The sequence below is a fragment of the Triturus cristatus genome, chromosome 9 (genome assembly GCF_964204655.1).
Source record: "Triturus cristatus chromosome 9, aTriCri1.1, whole genome shotgun sequence".
NCBI lineage: Eukaryota > Metazoa > Chordata > Amphibia > Caudata > Salamandridae > Triturus > Triturus cristatus.
In genome coordinates this window covers 452,607,302-452,628,176 of record NC_140592.1, presented here as the reverse complement: position 1 = coordinate 452,628,176, position 20,875 = coordinate 452,607,302, and the positions used below count along the sequence as shown (strand labels likewise).

General features: G+C 43.4%; 1 protein-coding gene across 1 annotated transcript in view; it reads right to left on the bottom strand.

Annotated features, from left to right (window-relative positions):
• Positions 1–20,875, bottom strand: part of MAP3K10 (mitogen-activated protein kinase kinase kinase 10) — a 222,796-nt gene that overhangs the window by 5,988 nt on the left and 195,933 nt on the right. The window contains exon 9 of the mRNA XM_085625342.1: positions 19,692–20,450. Within this exon, the coding sequence (XP_085481468.1) occupies positions 19,692–20,450 (759 nt within the window). The remainder of the gene's footprint in view (positions 1–19,691; positions 20,451–20,875) is intronic.

Below are 20,875 nucleotides of genomic sequence, written 5' to 3'. Positions count from 1 at the left end.
CCACAGATTAACAACCGCTGCCCTAGATCAACAATGGGTCTGAGCCTCACTCAAGCTCAGTGTAATTAGACATTGCTCGAGAAAAGTCGTTCAATCAATCAATCAGGGTTTTTTAAAGAGCGCTACTCACCCGTGAGGGTCTCAATGCGCTGGGGGGCGGGGTTGTTATTAGTAGGGGTGCTGTCTTTAGTTTGATTGGTGAGGGGGCGGGTGGTGATGCTGTTGAAGGTAAAGCAAATCCACAGCTGTTCCAGATGCAGCTATGGACAGAGCCTGGAATCAACTGTGCTCAGTGGCACATTGCAGATGCTAATTCATGTTAATGAGTGCTGTTGATGGTAAACTGCTGTAGGTGGTACGTACATTTATGAAATGGTTGTTAATAACAAGACTGTTACTTCATCTACAGGGAACTTATAATACAGAAGGGCCCCCATCTTTCAGCGAGTAAATTCTAACTTACAGCAACTAAATCGCAGCGGTTCCCCCTTTATTCCATAGTAACACCGGGTTTACTAGAAACTTACCACCTCAAAATGGAGAAAAAAAAAGAAACACATCCCTTTCAAGCCATGACGAAAAGCCGTGGGCAAGAAGATTTTTCACTAAAGAATGGGGAATGATTATTGAGCTTTACTAAAATCACTGGTGAAAAACTGAGCTGCTTTTGAAGAAAAGGGCTCAACTTCAGATTTTGTCTCCATTTTGCTGTATAACCCTTATATAAACGACTATGTGGACTTGCGTGATGGGCAGATGACAGACAACTAAGTTTGCTTTTAACAGAGATTGTTTTTTCCCCACTGCTTCACTGAGTTTGATAAAATGTCCTTAGTACCACAACTTTCCTGCAGGTGGCACTAAAAGACCAAAGACTTTCGGACTGTAAAAATGTTACACCAAAGGAAATAAACTGGATTCTGTCAACAGTCACTCAGAGGGCAATCCAGCATGCTCAACCAGGTTTAATGAGAAAAGTGCTCTCCGTGTTCTCGTCTCAGACAAGTTATGTATGGTTTTAATCAGGGCTTTAAGTGGGCTTGGTCCAATAAAGCAGGTGCCGAACCGGGTCTCTATCGGGCTCTCCCTTTTTGCTCTCAGTATGAAAAAAAAAAATCTTAGCTCTGCAGTGGTACCACCCTAAACTGCTTTTGAGGTTTGATTGATCTGATTTACAGACTTATAGAGCGCACGTATGTCCAAGGGCGTCTTGGCGCTATAACCAACGGATCTGCTGCCTTTACAAATTAACTATGCCTCTGACTTTCATTTCTTAAATAGCCATGTTTTCAGCAGCTCTCTGAATGACATTAGTGACATGCTGTTTTTTTATCGACATAGGTAGGGAATTCCAAATTTTTGCTGTTCCCAACAAAAAACTCCTGCCCCCCCAGCGAGCTTGCTTATATCTGGGGATTGACAGTAGTTGAGCCTGAACTGATCTTACATTTCTAACTGGCATATATTTCTTAAGATCTGTTCTCAGGTACAGTGGCCCCTTCCCCTGTAGCGCCTTAAATCAGAGGCGTAGCTAGAGCTTGTGGCGCCCGGGGCTATCTCTCAGATTGCTGCCCCTGGGGAGGGGGGTTTGCTGGGGAAAAAGGACGGCGAGCACTTGAAAGAGGTCCGAGAGACACGTAGTATCGCCGCTAATAGTTACCTCGATCATGCAAGTTATATGCACATACATGACACGATCCAAGGCTACACAGTTGAATACACCGGTGACTGGCAGTACAAAAGAGAACACACAGACTGCATGATCTATCTGGGGACTCAGAAAAACCGCATGTGACATCCATCAGAGAGCTGCGTGAATAATTACCTGGTAATCCCTCAGCACAATGCAAACATGCACATACATGAGACTGTTCAGGGATCCATCATCTACAGCTGACATTAAATGACCATTCATCATGGTCCCCCCATTAAAGCAGTGCACTTTGTGATCTGCATGGTACATGTTCTTTGCAGCAGGCACATTAACCCTCTGTGCTACCTTTCCAGGAGTCAACCCTTCCACTAGACAAAACTCCTATCTCTCTCTAGGAAGAACATTAATCACCAAAGTTATCATGACATTTTTATTGGTTTCTGAAAATTGCTGGAGGCCAGGAAGGAGGCAGCAAGTTTTTTTCAAACCATAATAAACTTGCAAACACTACGCACCCACCCGAAATAGGTACCCAGTGCGGTCACACCGTTCGCATCGCCCTAACCTGCTCAAGGTTCATGTGACCTCAGTGACAGAGTCACAGCGACTGGATCACTGTTGCTCTAGGGTGTGCTGCTTCGTAGGCCTGCCCGCAAGACTGGAGGTGAACTTCAGTATGGATTGTGGTGGACAGGCCTTCAAGGTTAACCCACAATTGACACCACTAGGGTAAACCTGCTTGTGCTAAGACATCAAGCCTTCTAAGGTCTAGTGGGGCCTTCTAAGGTCTAGCATGGGAATGTGCTCCCTCAGTAGAGTGGTCTGGTGGACTGGTCATGAAGGCTGAACCCGATTCCCCAGTTCCAAATTCGACAGCTCTGGCCATAGTGCCACATCCTCTCCCCCACTGAACACCATTCTTCCCCACTGAGAGAAACTCGCACTGCCTTCAGCTATAACCTAATTGTGCCCGCTATAAACACTTGCATGTGGCTCAATTCAAATTATGCACTTGATAAGAGTAATATGCTGCGTAAAAAAAAAGTAAAAGCAACCACTCATAGGGAATACAAGATTAAGTAAAGCATGTGAATTGGAAGCAGAAACAACATGGTTACCTTAACGATCTCTCACTCACTATTCAGAAATCAGCGAGTGGCTTTATCTGAAAAGTTAAGGACATGACTAGAGGGCCCTGAAGGGAACCGTTTCAATGTCCATTGCTTATATCCTTACAAAACGTAAGCAGTATGGTTTAAAAAGAACACATCCAGGGGGCGTGGCTACGGAGCCGGACGAGATGGACGCCTAGGGATTTGGTTCGCCGCGACGGGACTTTCACTTCTTCTGCCGGCATACTTCACGAGCCGTTTTTCGCCCGAGACTGCCCGCAATAGACACCGGAACATGTGGTGTCTTTGGTGAGCTGAATTTCCGCATTTAAGCGCATCGCGCTTTTTTGCATTTTAGTATCGTTGTCTGCCGACGCCTTCTCTTCAGAACAGCGGCCATTTTAGGTGAACACCGGCAACATTTACTCGAGGAATCTCAGCCTTTACCTGCATGAAATATTTTCTACTCTTCAGTGGACCTTTAAACCTGCACAATGTCTCTTTTAAATTGAGGTTTTCCCAGCTTTTACAACATGATGCAGAATTCTTTTTACCTGTTTTACTTTTATCTTATATAAGGGCGGCCATTTTGTATTGCTTTTAACTTTCAGTATTTACCTTCATTTTTGCTACAGTCTATGTGAAAATTATTGGAGCTTTTTATTTTTAATTTGGAGCGCAATATCTTACATACTTTCCGTTACTTTAGCTCCTATGACACTACAACTTGTTGCCTATTACCTACTTTTGCCTGACACCTGTCTGTTTACAGAGGCGATGGCTTTTCTGAAAGACCATATCTTACGAGTGCCAACAAGTTTGAACACCGTATGTTGTACTTCCTGTGAGAAAGGTATATTCATCTCCACCCTCCTCTTCATCAAAGCGTTTGAAACAGGACTCTCCCTTTCCCGACAAAACGTCATCTCCTATTTCTATGGAATTGCTCTTGGAGGAGATACGCGCGTTGCGCCCACTGGTGGAGGAAACTAATCATAAAATGCAATCTCTTGAAGAAAAGTGGTCTATTATGGAGAGCAGAGTGTCTTCAATGGAAACGCAGATTTCAGAGGTACAGGGAAGCTCTCAGAGACTCATCTTTGGAAAAGGCAGTTCTCAGCCTCCAGCAACATACTTAGGACTTAAAAAATAGGAATAGGAGAAATAATCTACGCATTTATGGCCTGCCGGAAGCTTTGGAAGGAGATGACCCTGTTTCTTTTTTTTTCCTCTTTCCTTCCTAAAGTATTGGATAGGCCTTCTACTACTTCTCTCAGCATTCAAAGAGCACATAGACTTGGTCCCCGTCCTTTAGTCTCTGCATCTTCAGTTAAACCTCGAGGAGTCATCATCCTATTCTTGAAATTTACAGATTTACTCTATGTTCTTTCAGCTGGCAGGGCTAAATGGCAAATTACTTGGCTGGGGCAGAGGGTGTTTCTTTCTCAAGATGTCTCCAACGCTACAGCGAATAGGAGAAAAGAGTTCTTAAATCTCCGTGCACCTCTTCGAGCTCTTGGCGCCAGATATGGACTGTTCCACCCATGCAATTTTAAGGTGACTTATCAAAACCAAACTTGGTCCTTTCAAGATCCTGCGGAACTTAAAAACTTCCTTTATATCCACAATACTACTGTTATGGATACTGCTAGTCCTCCAAAGGGTTGATTATTTAACCTTTTTCTCCACAGGATGCCTGCAACCTTCTTTATACTTACCGGATGCGTTTGACTGGTTTTAGCTTTGTTCCCGCTAAATTCTGCTGGTTTTACAAGTTTCGACTGTCATTCTTAATAGTTTGTTTCATATTCATTGGCTGTTTTCTTGTTTATATATTTTTCAATGTCTTGATTCTCTCTAGTATTTCCCCTTTCATTGTTCATTTGTGGTCTCATATTTTGTTTATCCAATCTCTCATATATGGTTCATGTTCCGTCATTTGTTTGTCAGTCATCTGATATCCTCTGTATTCATTCATTGTTACTTGTTTGTTTTTCTTATTTTTCCTACAGGCTCGCCTATAAATTTTCAATGCATATAATTCGTTCCCTTTTTCTTCTTCTTCATCCCGTTGTGGTTGGCCTTCCCATTTTCAGGCGTCTCGTCTTTTCATGTGTCGTTCCCGCCTCGTTGTACCTTCTTTGTTCCCTTCAGGTATGTTTTTTCAGTCATCCTTTTTGGATATGTACTGTCTCTTCTTCCATTTCCTTTCCCTTTTCATTCTTCTCTGGTTTTCTTTCCTTTTTCTACTAAATATATTATTTTCCTTCCTCTTTCTGTCTGATTTCTCCTTCATTCGATACTTCTCTCTTCTCCTATGCTCGTTTGTATCCTTCCATTTATACTGTTTATATTGTTGTTACACAATGTTAATTTTTTCCATTCAGAGTTATCACATGGAATGTTAAAGGGTTTAATAATCCCATAAAGAGGCAGAGAATTCTCTCTCATCTAGCCTCATATAAACCTGATTTAGTTTTGCTCCAAGAAACTCATTTATCTGAGGCTGAAGCTCTCAAACTTAAGCGTAATTGGATTGGTTCAGTATTGTTCTCTCCCACTGATACCAAAAAGAACGGGGTTGTTATACTAGGTCATATAAAAAATTGAAATGCACTGTTTTAATGCAAGATACTGACTCCGACGGTAGGTGGGTTCTAGTCAAATTATTAATTAATAATGTTCCTCTCACTGTGTTTAACATTTATGACCCTACTCAACCTGACCCCATTTTTTGGCCTGCCATCACAGATAAGTTTTTTCAACATAAAGACGAATTTTTTATGTTAGGTGGTGACTGCAACCAAGTTATGGACCTCTTTATCGATCGCAAATCCCAAGTCCGCTTTATTCCCCATAGAGCGCATAAACAATTTCTCCATACTATTTCACAGACTCAATTAGTAGATGCCTGGAGGTTATGTAATCCTGATCAATCAGATTTTTCCTTCTTTTCCCCTCCCCATGGTTCCTTATCTCGGATTGATTAAATTTTTCTTTTGCAAGCCTTGGCCCAAAACCTCATTTCTTCCTCGATTGAGCCCATTCTAATTTCAGATCATGCTCCAGTAATCGCTGACTTTGATTTACTCCCTCCCCGCCCTAAAGCATCTAGATCAGGGGTACTCACAAACTTTCTCTCGGGGGCCAAATTTACAGTGTGGTTTCTGGCTGAGGGCCGCACCGGTGGGGGCGGGGCCAGTGGGGGAGGGGGCGGGGCTAGACCCCCAAAAAAACTATGACCATGAGGTTGAACACAGGCCCCTGCAGCCGGCGCCTTTGTCCACTGAGCCACCAGACCAGGCATTCACACATATCTATCTATCTATCTATCTATCTATCTATCTATCTATCTATCTATCTATCTATCTATCGCTCTGTTTCCCTCCCTCTCTCTGTCTCCCTCCCTCTGTCTCCCTCCCTCTCTCTCGCTCTCTCCTTCTCTCTATCCCTCTCCCTCTCTCTCTCTCCGTCTCCTTCCCTCTATCTCTCTCTCTCTCTCTCTCCCTCTGTCTCCATCACTCTGTTTGTCTCCCTTTCTCTCGGTTTCCCTCCCTCTCCATCTCACTCACTCTGTCTCACTCACTCTGTGTCTCCCTCTCTCTCTGTCTCCCTACCTCCCTCTCCCGCGGGCTGCCCAATGGCTACTTCCGTTCCCAGCATTCACAGTGCGAACAAATGGGCTGCGGAGCGAACGGGTGGCATTTTATTACGTTTGCATTTAGTTAATGTGTGCTATTAGAGGCCCTTGTTCTGTAAGTTACTTAACACTAGGTTATGTTGCCTACACATGGGTTAGCTCTCCTCCTGGAGTGCGAAGCAAGTTGAAACAACCGACTAACGATGAAAGGGTATGAAGCAAAAGTGTGAACTCCTTTTAAGCGTGATGATCCCGAACTATCATCTTTCCAGGGGCAGACTTGTGAAAGTAAATCCTGCTGCCAACCTGGAAGAGACACTCGCACAGCGGCGGTATTTTTAATTAGTTCCGTTTAGGATTGACGCGACCCACCCGGCACCGGTGCGGTGGCCAGGCTGAGTGTGAAGTTTGAACCACGGGCCCCAAACAAGTAAGTTCAGTTGCTGTGTCTAATTCTCCTAATTGCACTTAGTTCACTTTGCTTTTAAAAGCGCGGTCATCTGGAGCAGCCAGTGAACGTGTTACCGAGTCTGCCTTGCTCCCGTCCGTAGTTCGCCGCCAAGGTGCGCAAGAGCCCGGCGCGATGAGAGGGGAGGCGGGGCGGGGCACAGAGTGGACAGAGCGCACACAGCCGCGGCACCCAAGTACTTCACGGGTCTTTTAAAGACCTTTCACTTGGTAATGAGGCTTTGTTGTATTTCACCTCTTCTTAGTACCCCTGCATCTCCACTCAATCAGAGTGGAGATGCAGGGGCACTAAGAAGAGGTGAAGTACAACAAAGCCTCATTAACAAGTGAATGTTATTTAAAAGAACCGCCCGGCCCCCATAGCTCGCAACCGGCGATATACAAAACACAAAGGCATATGATGTCGGCAAGGTCCGCGGGCCGCCAAGGAAGGCTTGCCGGGCCGCTGGCGGCCCGCGGGCCATACTATGAGTACCCCTGATCTAGATGGAGATTCAATAACTATCTTTTACGAGATCCAATATCATTTATATCCTTTGCTGAAGAATTATTTTCTATTAATGAAGATCCCTCTATATCTCCTGTCACGGTGTGGGACAGTTTTAAAGCATCAGCCCGTGGGTTTATAATAGACTTTGTTTCTAAGAAAAAGAAACAGTCCTCCTTCAAACATAAAGCCCTGTTGTCCTCCATTAAACACTTAGAACACTTATTCTATACTTCTTCATCGGATTCTATTTTGCAAGACCTTATACGCGCTAAGATGGAGTTTAATAAAAACCTCCACTAATAATGCCTCCTTCACTATACTTCGCAGTAGCGCTCGATACTATGGTGGTCGAAATAAAATTGTCTCTCTTCTTGCTAATTATCTGAAATGTAGGAAAGAAAAGACTTCGATTGAATCCATTCACTCATCCGATGGCAAACTTCTTTTCAAAGATCAGGACATATCTGCCGAGTTTACTAAGTTCTATAGAGCCCTATACACCCCTGAGTCACCCCCATCTGACTCACTCATTGATGATTACCTTCATAACATCCCTCCTCCCCCATCTTCTGATCTTGATTTTACCTCCTTAGACACAGATCTATCAATACAGGAAATCTCCTCCTCCTTGAATTCTCTAAAGAAAAATAAATCTCCTGGTCCCGACGGTTTTTCTGTAGAATTCCATCTTCATTTTTCTAGCTTATTATTACCAAAACTTTTTAATCTCCTCCAACATTTCTGTTTCACGGGGGTAGCAAGTGGTACCTTTTTAGAAGCCTCAATTTGTCTGATTCATTAGCATGGTAAAGACCCCAAATGTTGCAAAAATTATCGCCCCATCTCATTAATAAATGTTGACTATAAAATCTATGCTAAACTTTTAGCTCTTCGACTAGAATCTTTTCTTCCTCATTTAATTAGTCCTGAGCAATGTGGTTTCGTTAAAGGAAGGCTAACCTCTGATAACTCATGTTTATTTTTCAATGTTCTCAATAAAGCCCCCTCTTTCTCTTTCCCTCTAGCGGCGATGTCCATTGATGCAGAAAAAGGATTTGATAGAGTAGATTGGTCCTTTTTGTTTAAATCTCTCCGTTGGCATGGTTTTGGTACTAAATTCATTTCTCTCATTTCTCTCCTCTACTCTACCCGCTCTGCTTCTACTATCGTTAATGGGCAAATCTCACAACGCTTCTTACTTCATCGTGGAGTTAGACAAGGTTGTCCATTATCCCCCCTCCTGTTTGTTCTCTCTCTTGAACACTTTCTTTCTCGTATCCGTCAAAATCCTTCTATCTTTGGTTTTCCATATGGGGCTCATCATCTAAAATTATCGGCCTATGCTGATGATATTTTACTTTTTATCTCTAACCAAAATTCCTCTATTCCCTCATTATTACAGGAGATATCTGAATTCTCGGCAGTATCAGGTTATAAGATCAATTCCGACAAAACAGAAGTTTTACCTCTTACTAAATTTTGTCTCAAGCAGCAGTTTGAATCCACAGGCTTTCATTGGAACAGTTCTAAAATTAAATATCTTGGCATTTGGTTTTCGAATTCTATTACCAACTCAGTGAAAATAAGATGTGGTTTTGGACCGCATCTCAAAACTCTTAATTTCCTGGAATCCTCTCTTTCTCTCCTGGTGGGGCAGACTCGACTCCATTAAGATGATGATTACTCCTACTTTATTATACTATTTCTCTATGATTTCACTACATATCCCTACTTCTTTCTTTAAAAAGATTGACTCTCTCCTCTCTAAATTCCTATGGAAAAATAAAAAATCTAGAATTTCTTTAACTCATCTTAGGAAACCAAAATTTGTAGGTGGAGTAAATTTTCCAGATTTGCGTTAATACCACAAGGCTTTTAGTTTAAAACAAGCTTCCTTTTGGCTTCTCACGGAATCTTCTCCTTTTACTCCTTTATGGGTTAAAATTGAATGTTGCTTACTTACCCCTTTCTCCCCCAAGGAAGTTCTTTCTTTTACTGCTAAAAATGCCATCACATCCCTTCCTTTGTTTAAGCACACTTGTTCTCTGTTAAAATCACATACTCAACCAAAAATAAGATCTAGAAATACATTCTTGTGTTCTCCTCTGTGGTATAATCATCTTATAGCTATTAATTATAGACCCTTATACTGGTCCTCTTGGAGGACAAAAGGCATCACCTGGGTTAAAGATCTGTTTGATGGTACTTCTCCTTGTTCTTTTCCTGTTTTTCAATCTACATTTAAATGTGCTCATTCTTTTTTATATACATTTTCCATCCTTATGGAATTACTTCTTAGTATTTTTTATTCCCTTCCCTCCGAAGATCCGTCAATCATGCATGACTCATTATTAAAAATGTTAACGTCAACCCCGAAAGCCTGCTTAATTTATAAATTTTTCTTTACCACAAACACTGATCGTGATAAATCTAAGATTGAACTAGCTTGGGAATCTGATTTTGGATCCCAATGGAGCATGGAGGTATGGAACAAGTTATGGGCTCAGTCGTTAAAGATTTCAAGATCTGCTTCCACCACTCAATCCATGTTTTACTTATATCACAGATTATATTTCACTCCCACTTCTATAGCAAATTTTGCACACATTAATGATAAGAAATGCTGGTACTGTGATTCTCCTTCAGCAGATATTTCACATCTTCTTTTCTCATGTCCCCCTGTAATTTCTTTTTGGAACCAAATTTGGACCCGTTTATCTACCATTTTTCAGATCCATACTCCCATGTCCAATACCCTTCTTTTTCTGGGTAGCCTCTCACAATCCATTTCCCTGCCTTCTCCCAACAAACGATTATTTGATCTTATGTTGGCTTTAGCATTTCAACAAATTACGATGAACTGAAAGTGTTTGACCAAACTCTCACTCAAGTCATGGTGGAATACTGTATGGCAATATCACAGATTAGATGTTGCTTATGCTTCCCAATTTAATGCTCATGTGAATAGAGATGTGTTTTGGTTGCCATTAACTAATTATTTGAATGCAAGTTCTATAAATACAGTTTCTCGTCATAAAGTTTCTATTTGTCGCTCAGAAAATTTCCAAACCCCTTGAATTCCCTTCTCTTTGTTCTATTTTTCCTTCTCTTTCAGATAGTATTTTTACTTATTAGTTAATTTTTTCTTATATTATGTATTCTTTTAGGAGCATAATGTTATAATACTTATTTAGTATCTACGAATATATTTAGTATTCCCTACTTTCCCCTTCTCCCCCCCTTTTTCTTCTTTTTCCCTTTAAAATTTTAAAACAATGCTTTCTATTGTGATTATGTCTATTTACTCTATTTTATTTAGAAGTTATGTTTTATATTCTGCTACTGTCTCTTATGTTACAATAAAGCATATTAAACTAAAAAAAAAAAAGAACACCTCCATAACCACAGAGCCAGGGTACACATTGTGTTTTCCAATCCACCCATCAACCAGGTATTGCAGTACCTCCAGGAATGGTACACTTTCCCACCTGGGAACAACAATGCTGTTCAAAGAAAGACGAGAAAAACAAAGTAGCGCTTCACTGGCAAACTCTGTAAAGTGATGCTGATGTATTTGGATGTAAATAAAACCAATCTGGCCACTTTGCAACCCCTATGTCTTGCTTTATTTAGTTATGTATTTATTTTTCATATTTAAAACCTTCTATTTCTCTCCATCCCGCTGCACTTTGGAATAGAAAAATGTCAGAAAAAGGACATTTCTCGCAAGAGTGTTTTTCTTTTTTGGATCCATTTCACAGGGAAGCAACTAAATGAAAGAAGGAAAGAGAGGTTGTGAACGTTTCTCCAAGTCACGGTTTTCAGTAAGTGGGGAGCATGACAGAAAGAGAGGAAATAATAGGAAGAGAGGGGGTGGAGCTGCCTGCACAAAAAAGAAGAGGACATTGCCCGAGTCCTATTCCTTCTTTGCCCGTCTACGAATATCCACGAAAGCAAGCAGAGCCTTATCTGAATGCCTTTGTCCGCCCCCAAAATAGTGTTGCCTGGGGGGACCGCCCCCACCGCCCCACACTAGCTACGCCACTGCCTTAAATGCCAGGCATTGCGACTTGAATATAATTCTTTTACCCACTGGAAGCCAGTGGAGGACTTTTAGTCGATGTGAAACAGACTCATACTTGGGGATATCCAGAATCATTCTTGCCGCTGCATTCTGCATCCACTGAAGTCTAAGTAAAAGCTGTGTTTGAAGTCCCACATATAAAGCATTACCATAGTCCAATCGTGATAAGGCTACGGCCATGACCACTGTTTTTAATGCGTCCAATGGGATGAAAGGACAGATCTTCCTAATCATTTTTAGAATGCCCCAAAAAAATGGAGGCCAGCTATTTAATTTGACATTCAAACGTCAATCTTTCATCAAATATTACACCTAGGTTCCTGACCTTCGTGACAGGAACTGGGCAGTCACCTAGATCAGCCGGCCACCATCTTGGGGACCAGAAGGAGGTCTTTGACCCTAGTATCAGCACCTCTGTTTTCTCCCCATTTAATTTGAGGCAATTTTTCTGCATCCAAATGTTGATCTGTGCCATGCAGGTATTAACCCCTTGTGTGCCACGCCCTTTCCCCGCCGGGTGCCGGCCGTTACATTAGCGGGCGGGGTTTATGACGAGCTGGACTCGTCATGGGCACAGCGCAACCGCGGCCCATGACGAGACCAGCTCGTCATGGGCACACAAGGGGTTAAAACAGTCTGCTGTCTCCTCAATATTATTTGATACCGATACCACCACCTGCGTGTCATTGGCGTAGGAAAACACTGAGAAACCACATTTCCTAATAATTGCTGCTAAGGGGGCCACATAAATATTAAAAAGGGTGGGGCTGAGGGAGGAACCCTGAGGCACGCCACATGGCAGTTTAAATGATTTGGAGGCAAATCCATCCATTTCTACAATTAACGTTCTATTGGTTAGATATGATGATAGTAGAGTGAAGGCGGTATCTTGGAATCCCAACTCTTCTAATCTTCTGATTAGGATTCCATGGTTAACCGTATCGAAGGCTGCCGACAGATCTAACAAAATCAAGGCGGCCTTCCTTCCCTCGTCCAATGTTCTTCTAAGTTCTTCTACTGCCATCACCAGAACTGTCTCTGTTCCATGGCCCTCTCTAAACCTGTATTGCGAATGGTCTAAGAGATCTTCATCCAAAATAAAGGTTGTAATCTGCCTATTGAGTAATTTCTCCAACACCTTGGAATAAAAGGGGATCCTTGAAATCGGCCGGTAACTACCTGGTTCGGTGGGGTCGAGGTTTTTTTTTTTCAATAAAGGCCAAACTGAGGCTATTTTCCAAGCCTCTGGGAACAGCCCTGACAGTATTATTTCTGGAAATACTGTTGTAAGTTGCTCACTAATCATTTCTGTGAACATATGAAAAACTTTGGGAGGCAAGGATCAGACGGGGCTCCAGACTTCGTAGTCGTTACTACTTGAATAATCGGTTCCTCCGTGGGCGGGAGGAAGGAAAAACGGGTGCTAGATGCTGTTGTATGTAGCCCTGGCTTGATAAGAGTCAGAGGACGAATTAGTGCTCTCACTGAAAGTTTTGTATACTGTCTCCACTTTATCAGTAAAACATTCTCCTAGAATATTGCAAAACTCCGGATTGTTCATCTTCTGAGAGTTCCCTGGAAGGTTAGCGAGTCTTTTCACTATGTCGAATAGCTCTTTTCTAGTGTTCTTGGCTTCTAAGATTTTGTGTGTGAAGTATTTACTCTTTTCCTCATTAATCAATTTCTTATATTCTGACAAGGTCTGTGCATATTCTCTTTTCCTCCCTTCGTCATAATTAACTCTCCACTTCCTTTCAGACCTCCTACATGCTTTTTTCTGTTCTCTAAGTTTTTCAGAGAACCACGGTTCGGAAGGTCGTTTCCTTTTAGACAGAGAGGTTTTCTTTTGAACTACTATATCTATGGCTGCCTTAACCCAAGAGTTTACTCTATTAACCATAGCATTCAAGTCTGGCTCTAGGTTTGGCTTTGTTGCTTCTTATACCGCTTGTAGCTGTGAGATATTAATTTTGGCCCAATCTTGATGAACGGCTCTAGCCTGGGTATCAGTTGGTATCGTTGATTGCCCGTTATCCTGTATGGTAAATATTATGGCTTTGTGATCTGACCATATAACAGGCATAACTTCCGACACTTCTATCCTAGGATTGGACGTAAAAATTCCGTCCAGGGTATGCCCTGCAATAGGAGTCTCTTGCCTAACTATATGTCCCAAGGAAAAACTTGCCATTGAGTCAATAAGCGCAGTAGTGTTATTATCATCTTCTTTTCTAGATGAAAGTTAAAATCTCCGAATACTGTAAAATCTGAGCAATTTATGCTAGACTTCAAAAAGGGGCTTATATTTTCCATCAGTGGAGTACGAGCTTTCGGCGGACGATATATGAGAAATCCTTTTAACGTATAATTATTATTAAGTGTTATCTGGAAAGCTAGCGTTTCACAATCTGGTGAACTCCCTTTCGCACAACCAGTCACTCTAAGTCCTTCTCTGGAGATGATAGCGAGCCCCCCCACTTATGCTCTCTATCAGCTCTGATCATAGAGTAACCTGCAGGAAGTGCTAATGTCAACTCTGGATTTGATGCAGCATCTGCCCAAGTTTCAGTTATAAATGCCAAATCTAAATTTTGGCTTTCTAGCAAATCTGCTAATTCTATGTTATGTTTTATCAATGAGCGTGCATTAATTAGCACTGCTTTACACGCTTTCGAGTTTACCATACTTTTAGGTGTTTCCTGAATAGTCCTTTCCTTCACCTTGTTATAAATAAAAGTGCAACTCACAGTGTTTACATCTCTTTGGCTCACTCCTGAGATCAAGTGACGCACTACAGAGGACGCTAACATTTGGATTCAGCATTAACAGTTGCTCTCTTGAATATGTTATGGGCCTCTGAGCTTTGAGAAATCGCACAGGGGTTATAGCGCAAGGCACGTGCCAGACGCGGACGGGCGCAGACAGGCTTGCCTTAGGCGCACCTGCGGCACGCCCGCTGCGCGCGTACGTGCCATTCCCCCTTTTATCTCCTCCCGGGCCGTAAAGTCTAGACCGCTAACCACACTTCTCCCAAGATGGCGGTCCAGCGTTCTGTGAACAGACCCCGGGAGTAAAAATCACGCTAAAGTGCAAGTGCTGTCGCAAAGTAAAAAGGTATGTGCAAGGTATTTTTAAAAACAAATTGTTAAAAAGTCAAAATCAGCAGAGTGTCTCACCGTTGGTCTCTCCCGGCTCAGGCCTCAGGAGGTAACTTCAAAGAGACTCCCATAGTACTTTCAGTCTCATCATTTCAGAACGGAAGCATTTTCAGTATTCTATACAATGAAGCCGTAGTTGTTGCTTATTTATCTTACACAAACAGCCATTGGCAAAGCCAATAGCCCTGGCTTCTTGTAGGTGTAATGCTACTTGTTGTATCAGTATTATATATCTGTATGCAATGACAGAAGCAGCAAAAGCACAGATTTTTAGTTAGCGTATATTTAAGCCACCCCCATAATTACATCCACCACGCCCCTTTTAGAGACCCCCTAGTTTTTTCATTCTACTTAAAGCCCTGGTTTGAATGTACGTTTATGAAAATGTGTGTGGCGCTGACCAGGTCCGGACTGGAAACCCAAAGTAGCCTGGGCAATTTTGTCAGACCACCCTGGTGCATAGTGAGCGGGTCGGATCACTATAAGAGAAGTTTGGAAGGGGGGGGGGAGGAGGGCTTGTGCAAGTGTTAAGCACTGGCTGACCCCCGGGACATTGGAAATGAAAGTGAGAGAACTATGCTTGCTTTCTGCTTTTGCTACGAGGGGCCGATATTACAGCATTACTGCAAAACAGCCCCCAGTAACCAAAAAGGCCCCCACCCTTCCAGCCTCCTGGGGAAATGCCCGATGCCCGGTCCGGCCCGATGCTTACTGCCCAACGGAGCGAAGCTTCAAGAGCATGAATAAGACTGCAAAATCCCAGAGGAGAATGTGAATAAGTTGTAAATAGTATTTATATTGTGCTTACTACAGCTGGGCAAGGTGTTGAAATGCTTTGCGGCGAGAAGCACACTACTCCGGAACCCTATGTTAGAGGTAAATAGTTAGTAGATAAGTAATATGTGCTTCCTTTTACTTGTAGGACCACTTGTCTTACGTTTGTGGTCTTGATATCTCATTAATTTATGCTAGAAATGTAGGTTAATTGAAGTGCATTTTTAAAAGGGGAGATGTCAAATGTTATTAGGAGTGGTGGACTGTTAGAATGAGAAGTCCATTTAGCTGAAGTGTAGATTAAATACAAGATGTTTTTTTTATCGTAGTTGTAGGTAAGTAATAAGTTCCAATAATAAGCTTCAATGATGAGCCCCACCATGAGCAGCCTTCCTGCTGCTCAGCCCGTACTCCAACTGATACTCTAGCACCTCACAGACACCTTAACATTCCAACGCATCACCATGCACCAACATTCCACACAGCACGCTCATACTGGCTGAGCAGCAGGTGTAACATGGATACGTGCACTTGGATGAATGGGATAGAAAGAGTGAAGAGGATGCAGCCCTGCGAAGTAGCACGCATCATGGGTTAGACAAACGCATTTTAATGCTGCTGTCTGCATCACCACACTAAAAGGCATTAGTCACGCATTTACGATGCCCCGAGGACCACCCCCAACGAGCTGCATAATTAATAACGCCGGCCTTCCAAGCAGTGCGTTCAGATTGGCTTGCTCTGCTGAATGAATATGTTATTTATCTTATTAACTAGACTGTACAAACAAACAAAGCACTGCCGGCTGTGTTAAGGTCACAGTGCACCACCATGGCCAAATCGGAGTCAGGCCTCAGAGTGTAGCTAGACCACATGAACAGCCGTGCCAAATAGACAGCGACACATGTGGATCCAAGTGACGCCTTGCCTAGTTTCCACCTAGAGTCTGCCCCATCTCTGTGACCGCAGATAAAGGAGATTGAATGAGTCAGCAGGTTGCCAAACACAGACGCAGCAGTTTTATTTTTCTCCTTGCCGTGCAACGCTGCCAATCATGGACCGGCCAGTAGAGAACTTGCCAATTATCATGTTGTGTTGTTTCAGGCCCTACCTGCACATGGGGAGCCAGACCTCTCTGCCAGCATTATCGAGTACTGTCGACAGACAATGCCCCTTCTCCTCAGCCTTCCAGGTGTCTTATGCCAGAGACATTGCTGACAGGGTCCCACCTGCCGGCCCCCAGATACGAAGTCAACTTCTCACTGTTTAGGTGTGTATCTTCCAGATTGAAGCAGTTGGCCGGTTGGCTCGTCAGCTCTGCAAGAGAGCAACAGACTCCTGGCTCCCCCAAATGAACAAAAGAATAACTTTGAGCAGCTGATGAAGCCCGTCACTGAGAGCAGGAAGCAGCACTTTATGGAACTACGATCAGCGCCCTCCTGATAAGTAGATGACAGTGGGCTGCAGCACACACATTTGAAAGGTTTCTCAGGTTAATGGCGGCGAGTGTGCCAAGTTGTTACAGTGAATTAAACAGATTAGATTATTTAATGTTATTAAACAAATAGAGGAGCCAAAGCGCTTTGGGACCTGATGCACAACAACTGTAAAAATCTCAAACAGCCCTATGTTGGAGTCAGTATTCTAATCAAGATACTGCAATTCTTGGACGAGTTGACTGTTTTGTCCCACACACGTTTTTTCCCAACTAGTCTTGATAAAATGTCATCTCTCAAAGTGTCACCTGTGATAGACAAAATGTCACTCATAAATAATGTAAACTTGGAAATGTCACTCATGTGCATGCTGAAAACTTGGCAGGTATGAGTATGGAAAGCATATTTAGGTGTACACTGTAGTCAGAAAGGATTGGAGTGAGAGAGAATGCAAGGAAAGGCAGAGATGGGAGGGATTTAGGGCTTTCAATTATTTTTAAAAAAAATGTTAATTAAAAAAATGCATACATATACACACACTAGACTTTTTGCCAATATGTATACACACACACATATACACATTAAACAAAGTCATACGTTTATAGAAGGCAAATACATCTATATATATTTGCCTTATATAAACATATGACTTTGCAAAATGTGTATATGTGTGTGTATACATATTGGTAAAAATTCTAATGTGTTGGTATATGTATGCACATCTAGATCTATCTCTTACTGACATTAGCCAGTAGGTAGTTATAGTTAGGACCAAAGTTTTCATAAGAAAAGTGTTTTTGGTTTGCCAAGAACTTTGGCGCCACTTGACGGATCTTCACGAAATGTTCCAAAAACATACACTTTTTGGTTTAGCCGCTGTGTTGAAAGATTTTGGGTGATCAGACAAGCAGGGCAGAGGAAAAAAAGGTGGGGCGTCCCAAAATGTGTTTACCCACGTTATGTCAATGGGGATTTTTCATTTTTTGAACATGACTACAGCCCGAACCGCTGAAAGAAATTAATGCAAATTTGGCAGAAAGCTAGATGTTGGTCCAGAAAGTGTGTTTTTTGTCATTTGGTGTAAATCCATTCAGTTGTTTCAGAGATATTTAAGTTTAAAAAATATAGATATTCGGGGACACAAGTCCTTGCAGTGGACTTGAGGATCCTACTGAAATTCGATTAGATGCTATCACTTCAACCAGGAAGTGTTGGCAGCCATCTTGGGACTCGGCTTGAAGACGAGTTCCACAAATAAATAAACAATAAAGAAAAGGGGGCAGGGTAGGAATACCCTGCCCCCCCAGATATGGTGAAGGTTCCCCACAGGGACCCCAGCATACATTAATTATATATTTCTGTATATTTGCGGATGGATCCGCAGACAAATTGAAGCAAAAAAAAAAAAACAGTGCGAGGTCCCACACTTCTTTTAAAGGAAGCCCCTCGGGTGGGGAATATGAAAAATAAAGGAGGGGGTGCATGGGCCCCGTCCTAGAGTTTAATCAAACCCCAGGGACCACCAACTCCCCAGGGTTTTTGATTTAAATTAAGCAGGGGTGCCTGCATGGCACGCCCCGGGGACCACCACCTCCTGGGGCTTCTTTAGTTTTTAAATGGTGGGGGAGGCCTCTCTGACCCCCCCCCCCCCCGACCCGGGGAGCACCACCTCCCCGGGCTTTACAAGTAAAAATGCGGAGGGGGCAGCGCGGACTCCCCCACAGCTCCGGGGCTGCCACCTCCCTGGAGCTTAAACTTGTATTAATGGACGGCGCGCAGATCCCCCCAGCCCCGGTGACTATCACCTCCCTGGAGATGTTTCCTCAACAAATGCGGGTGGGTTGCACGGACCTCACCCCCCCCAATGCCCCGGGGGCCACCACCTCCCTGGTGCTTTATATTTAATTAATGTGGGGGAGCCTTGGGGCCCCCCACAGCCCGGAGACAACTACCTCCCCGCGTATATTCAAAGAAAGGAGGGGGGCTGTGTATCCCCCCTTCTGCAGCTATAGATGGGCCTCGAATATCTACCCCCCATGGCCAGCTCCTGCTATGTCCCAGGGTGGCCACCTCGGGACATAGCTGTTTGCTATCGCTTGGCGGGAGCTTTACTGCTCACGCCAAACCATAGCAAATGCTGCTCCACTTTCAGCAAGCACGAGCATTAAAAAGGGTCTTGCTTGCTGAAAGTGGAGCAGAATTGCTTTTGGACTGAGGGAGCTGCATGTTCAGCAGCTACCTCTGGTCAAATTCGATGCTGGCTCCCACAGGACGCGGGGAGCAGGCATGGACCAGTGGGGCATTGAGGCTACTCCATGGTCCCCACCGATGACAAGTATCCTTTAGTCCACCCTATATTTTGGAAGAGAAGTATGCTAACTCAGCCACTTCTTTCTTCACAAAAGAACCATACCACTCTAGGAAAGAACTGGATTTCAGCCTGCCCTTGTTACCCCATTGAAGTTGGGTTTCCTGTAGGAAACCGACATCAGAGTACATTCCTAGTTTCCTCGTAATGTGAATATTCTTCAAGCAGATGTTAAGCCCTCGTAAATTATTTGTTTTCTAAGTTAGTTTCTGAGTATTTATGGTGCCATTCCATCCCTGATATTGTTAGAAGATGTCCCTAACCAAACATCCATTACCCCAACTGCTGCCTAGTGTGTTTGTGACAGTATATTCAGGAAATAATTAGATGAGACCTCCCAGTCCTCCTCCCACAAATACACTCAGCCAAAAACTATTATCTAGAATATTACACCCAGTTATGGGAATACAATTTGCACAAGCAGAAACATTGAAAAATTACAGATGTAGGCATAAACAGAGGCAATATCACACAACACTTGAAACAAACACAGAGTCTGAACCTCACCTGTGTCCTTGGGAAGCGGCATGCTGCCATCCGACGGCGTTCTCCTATGAGTCTGCATTATCTGTCGGATGGCTCCGTCAGATGGAGTGCGCCGGTGCCCTCGAGATACGGTCGCCATGGCAGCTGTCACATGGGTAGGAGTCAATGACTGTTTGGGGTCTTTTTTGAAGCCCTCCACCTTAAGGTCCACAAGGGGGTTGGCATTCTGCCCCCTCAGTGCTTCTGGACTGGGCTCCACAGCGACTGGCATCTCGTACACATTCACATCGTTACTGTCAGAACGGATCAGCGACTTAGTTGAGTTGCAGTCAGAAATGGAAGACAGGGACAGGAGGGTGACTGATGTTGAGGGTTCTAGGGAAGGGAGAGCAGACTCATCTTTCTTGGATACAATGTGGCTTGGGGGACTTGTGCTACGACGAAAGCGTCCTGTACGCTGAAAAAGACTGTCACGCTTCTTCTTCTCGTCTTTGGCGCGGTGCTCTTCCTGCAGCACTCGCTGCCGCCCCAGATCCAGGATATCACTCCCAAGGCCGACAGATGCCAAGATGGAGGCGCAGCCCAGGAGTACCAAGTCATACTTTTTACGGTGGGAGCTGCGCTTATGGCTGTCCGAGATGACACTTGATGAGGATACCGCCTGACCTGAATCGTCCGAAATTATGCAGTTATTGGCATCGCTTTGGATAGGGAGGCTGAGGTAGGACTGGTTGGAGTAGGGAGACTGGGGCACAAACCCTTCAACCTCTAGGTACTCCTCTGCGAAAGACAAACAACAAAAGCCAAGTCATACTCAAATCAACAATACATTCTGGAATTTACCTAATGTAATCTAAAAGCCAGAAGTGTTTTATCAGTGGCTATGCTAATTATTGGTTTCAAATTCAGGGCTACGAAGTCATTGAAAATAAGGAAATGTTTTAATGACTCAGAACTAGGCCCAACAAAAGGACACTGCAATGTGAGTTTGGACATGTCCGATTTGAAATCCTAAGCTACAAGCCACCCTTGGGCCCCAAATCTTCCATGATGTTCCAAACATTGTCAGCAGTAATAGTTTATCTTGTTTAAGTAGCTTTCTACACCACTAAGCCTCTATGTACTCTTTGGCTTCAGCTGCAGCTTTTAGCAGAAGGCCCATATCTTTTTCATATCTGGCAGCTGCTTCTACCTGGCTTGGGCAG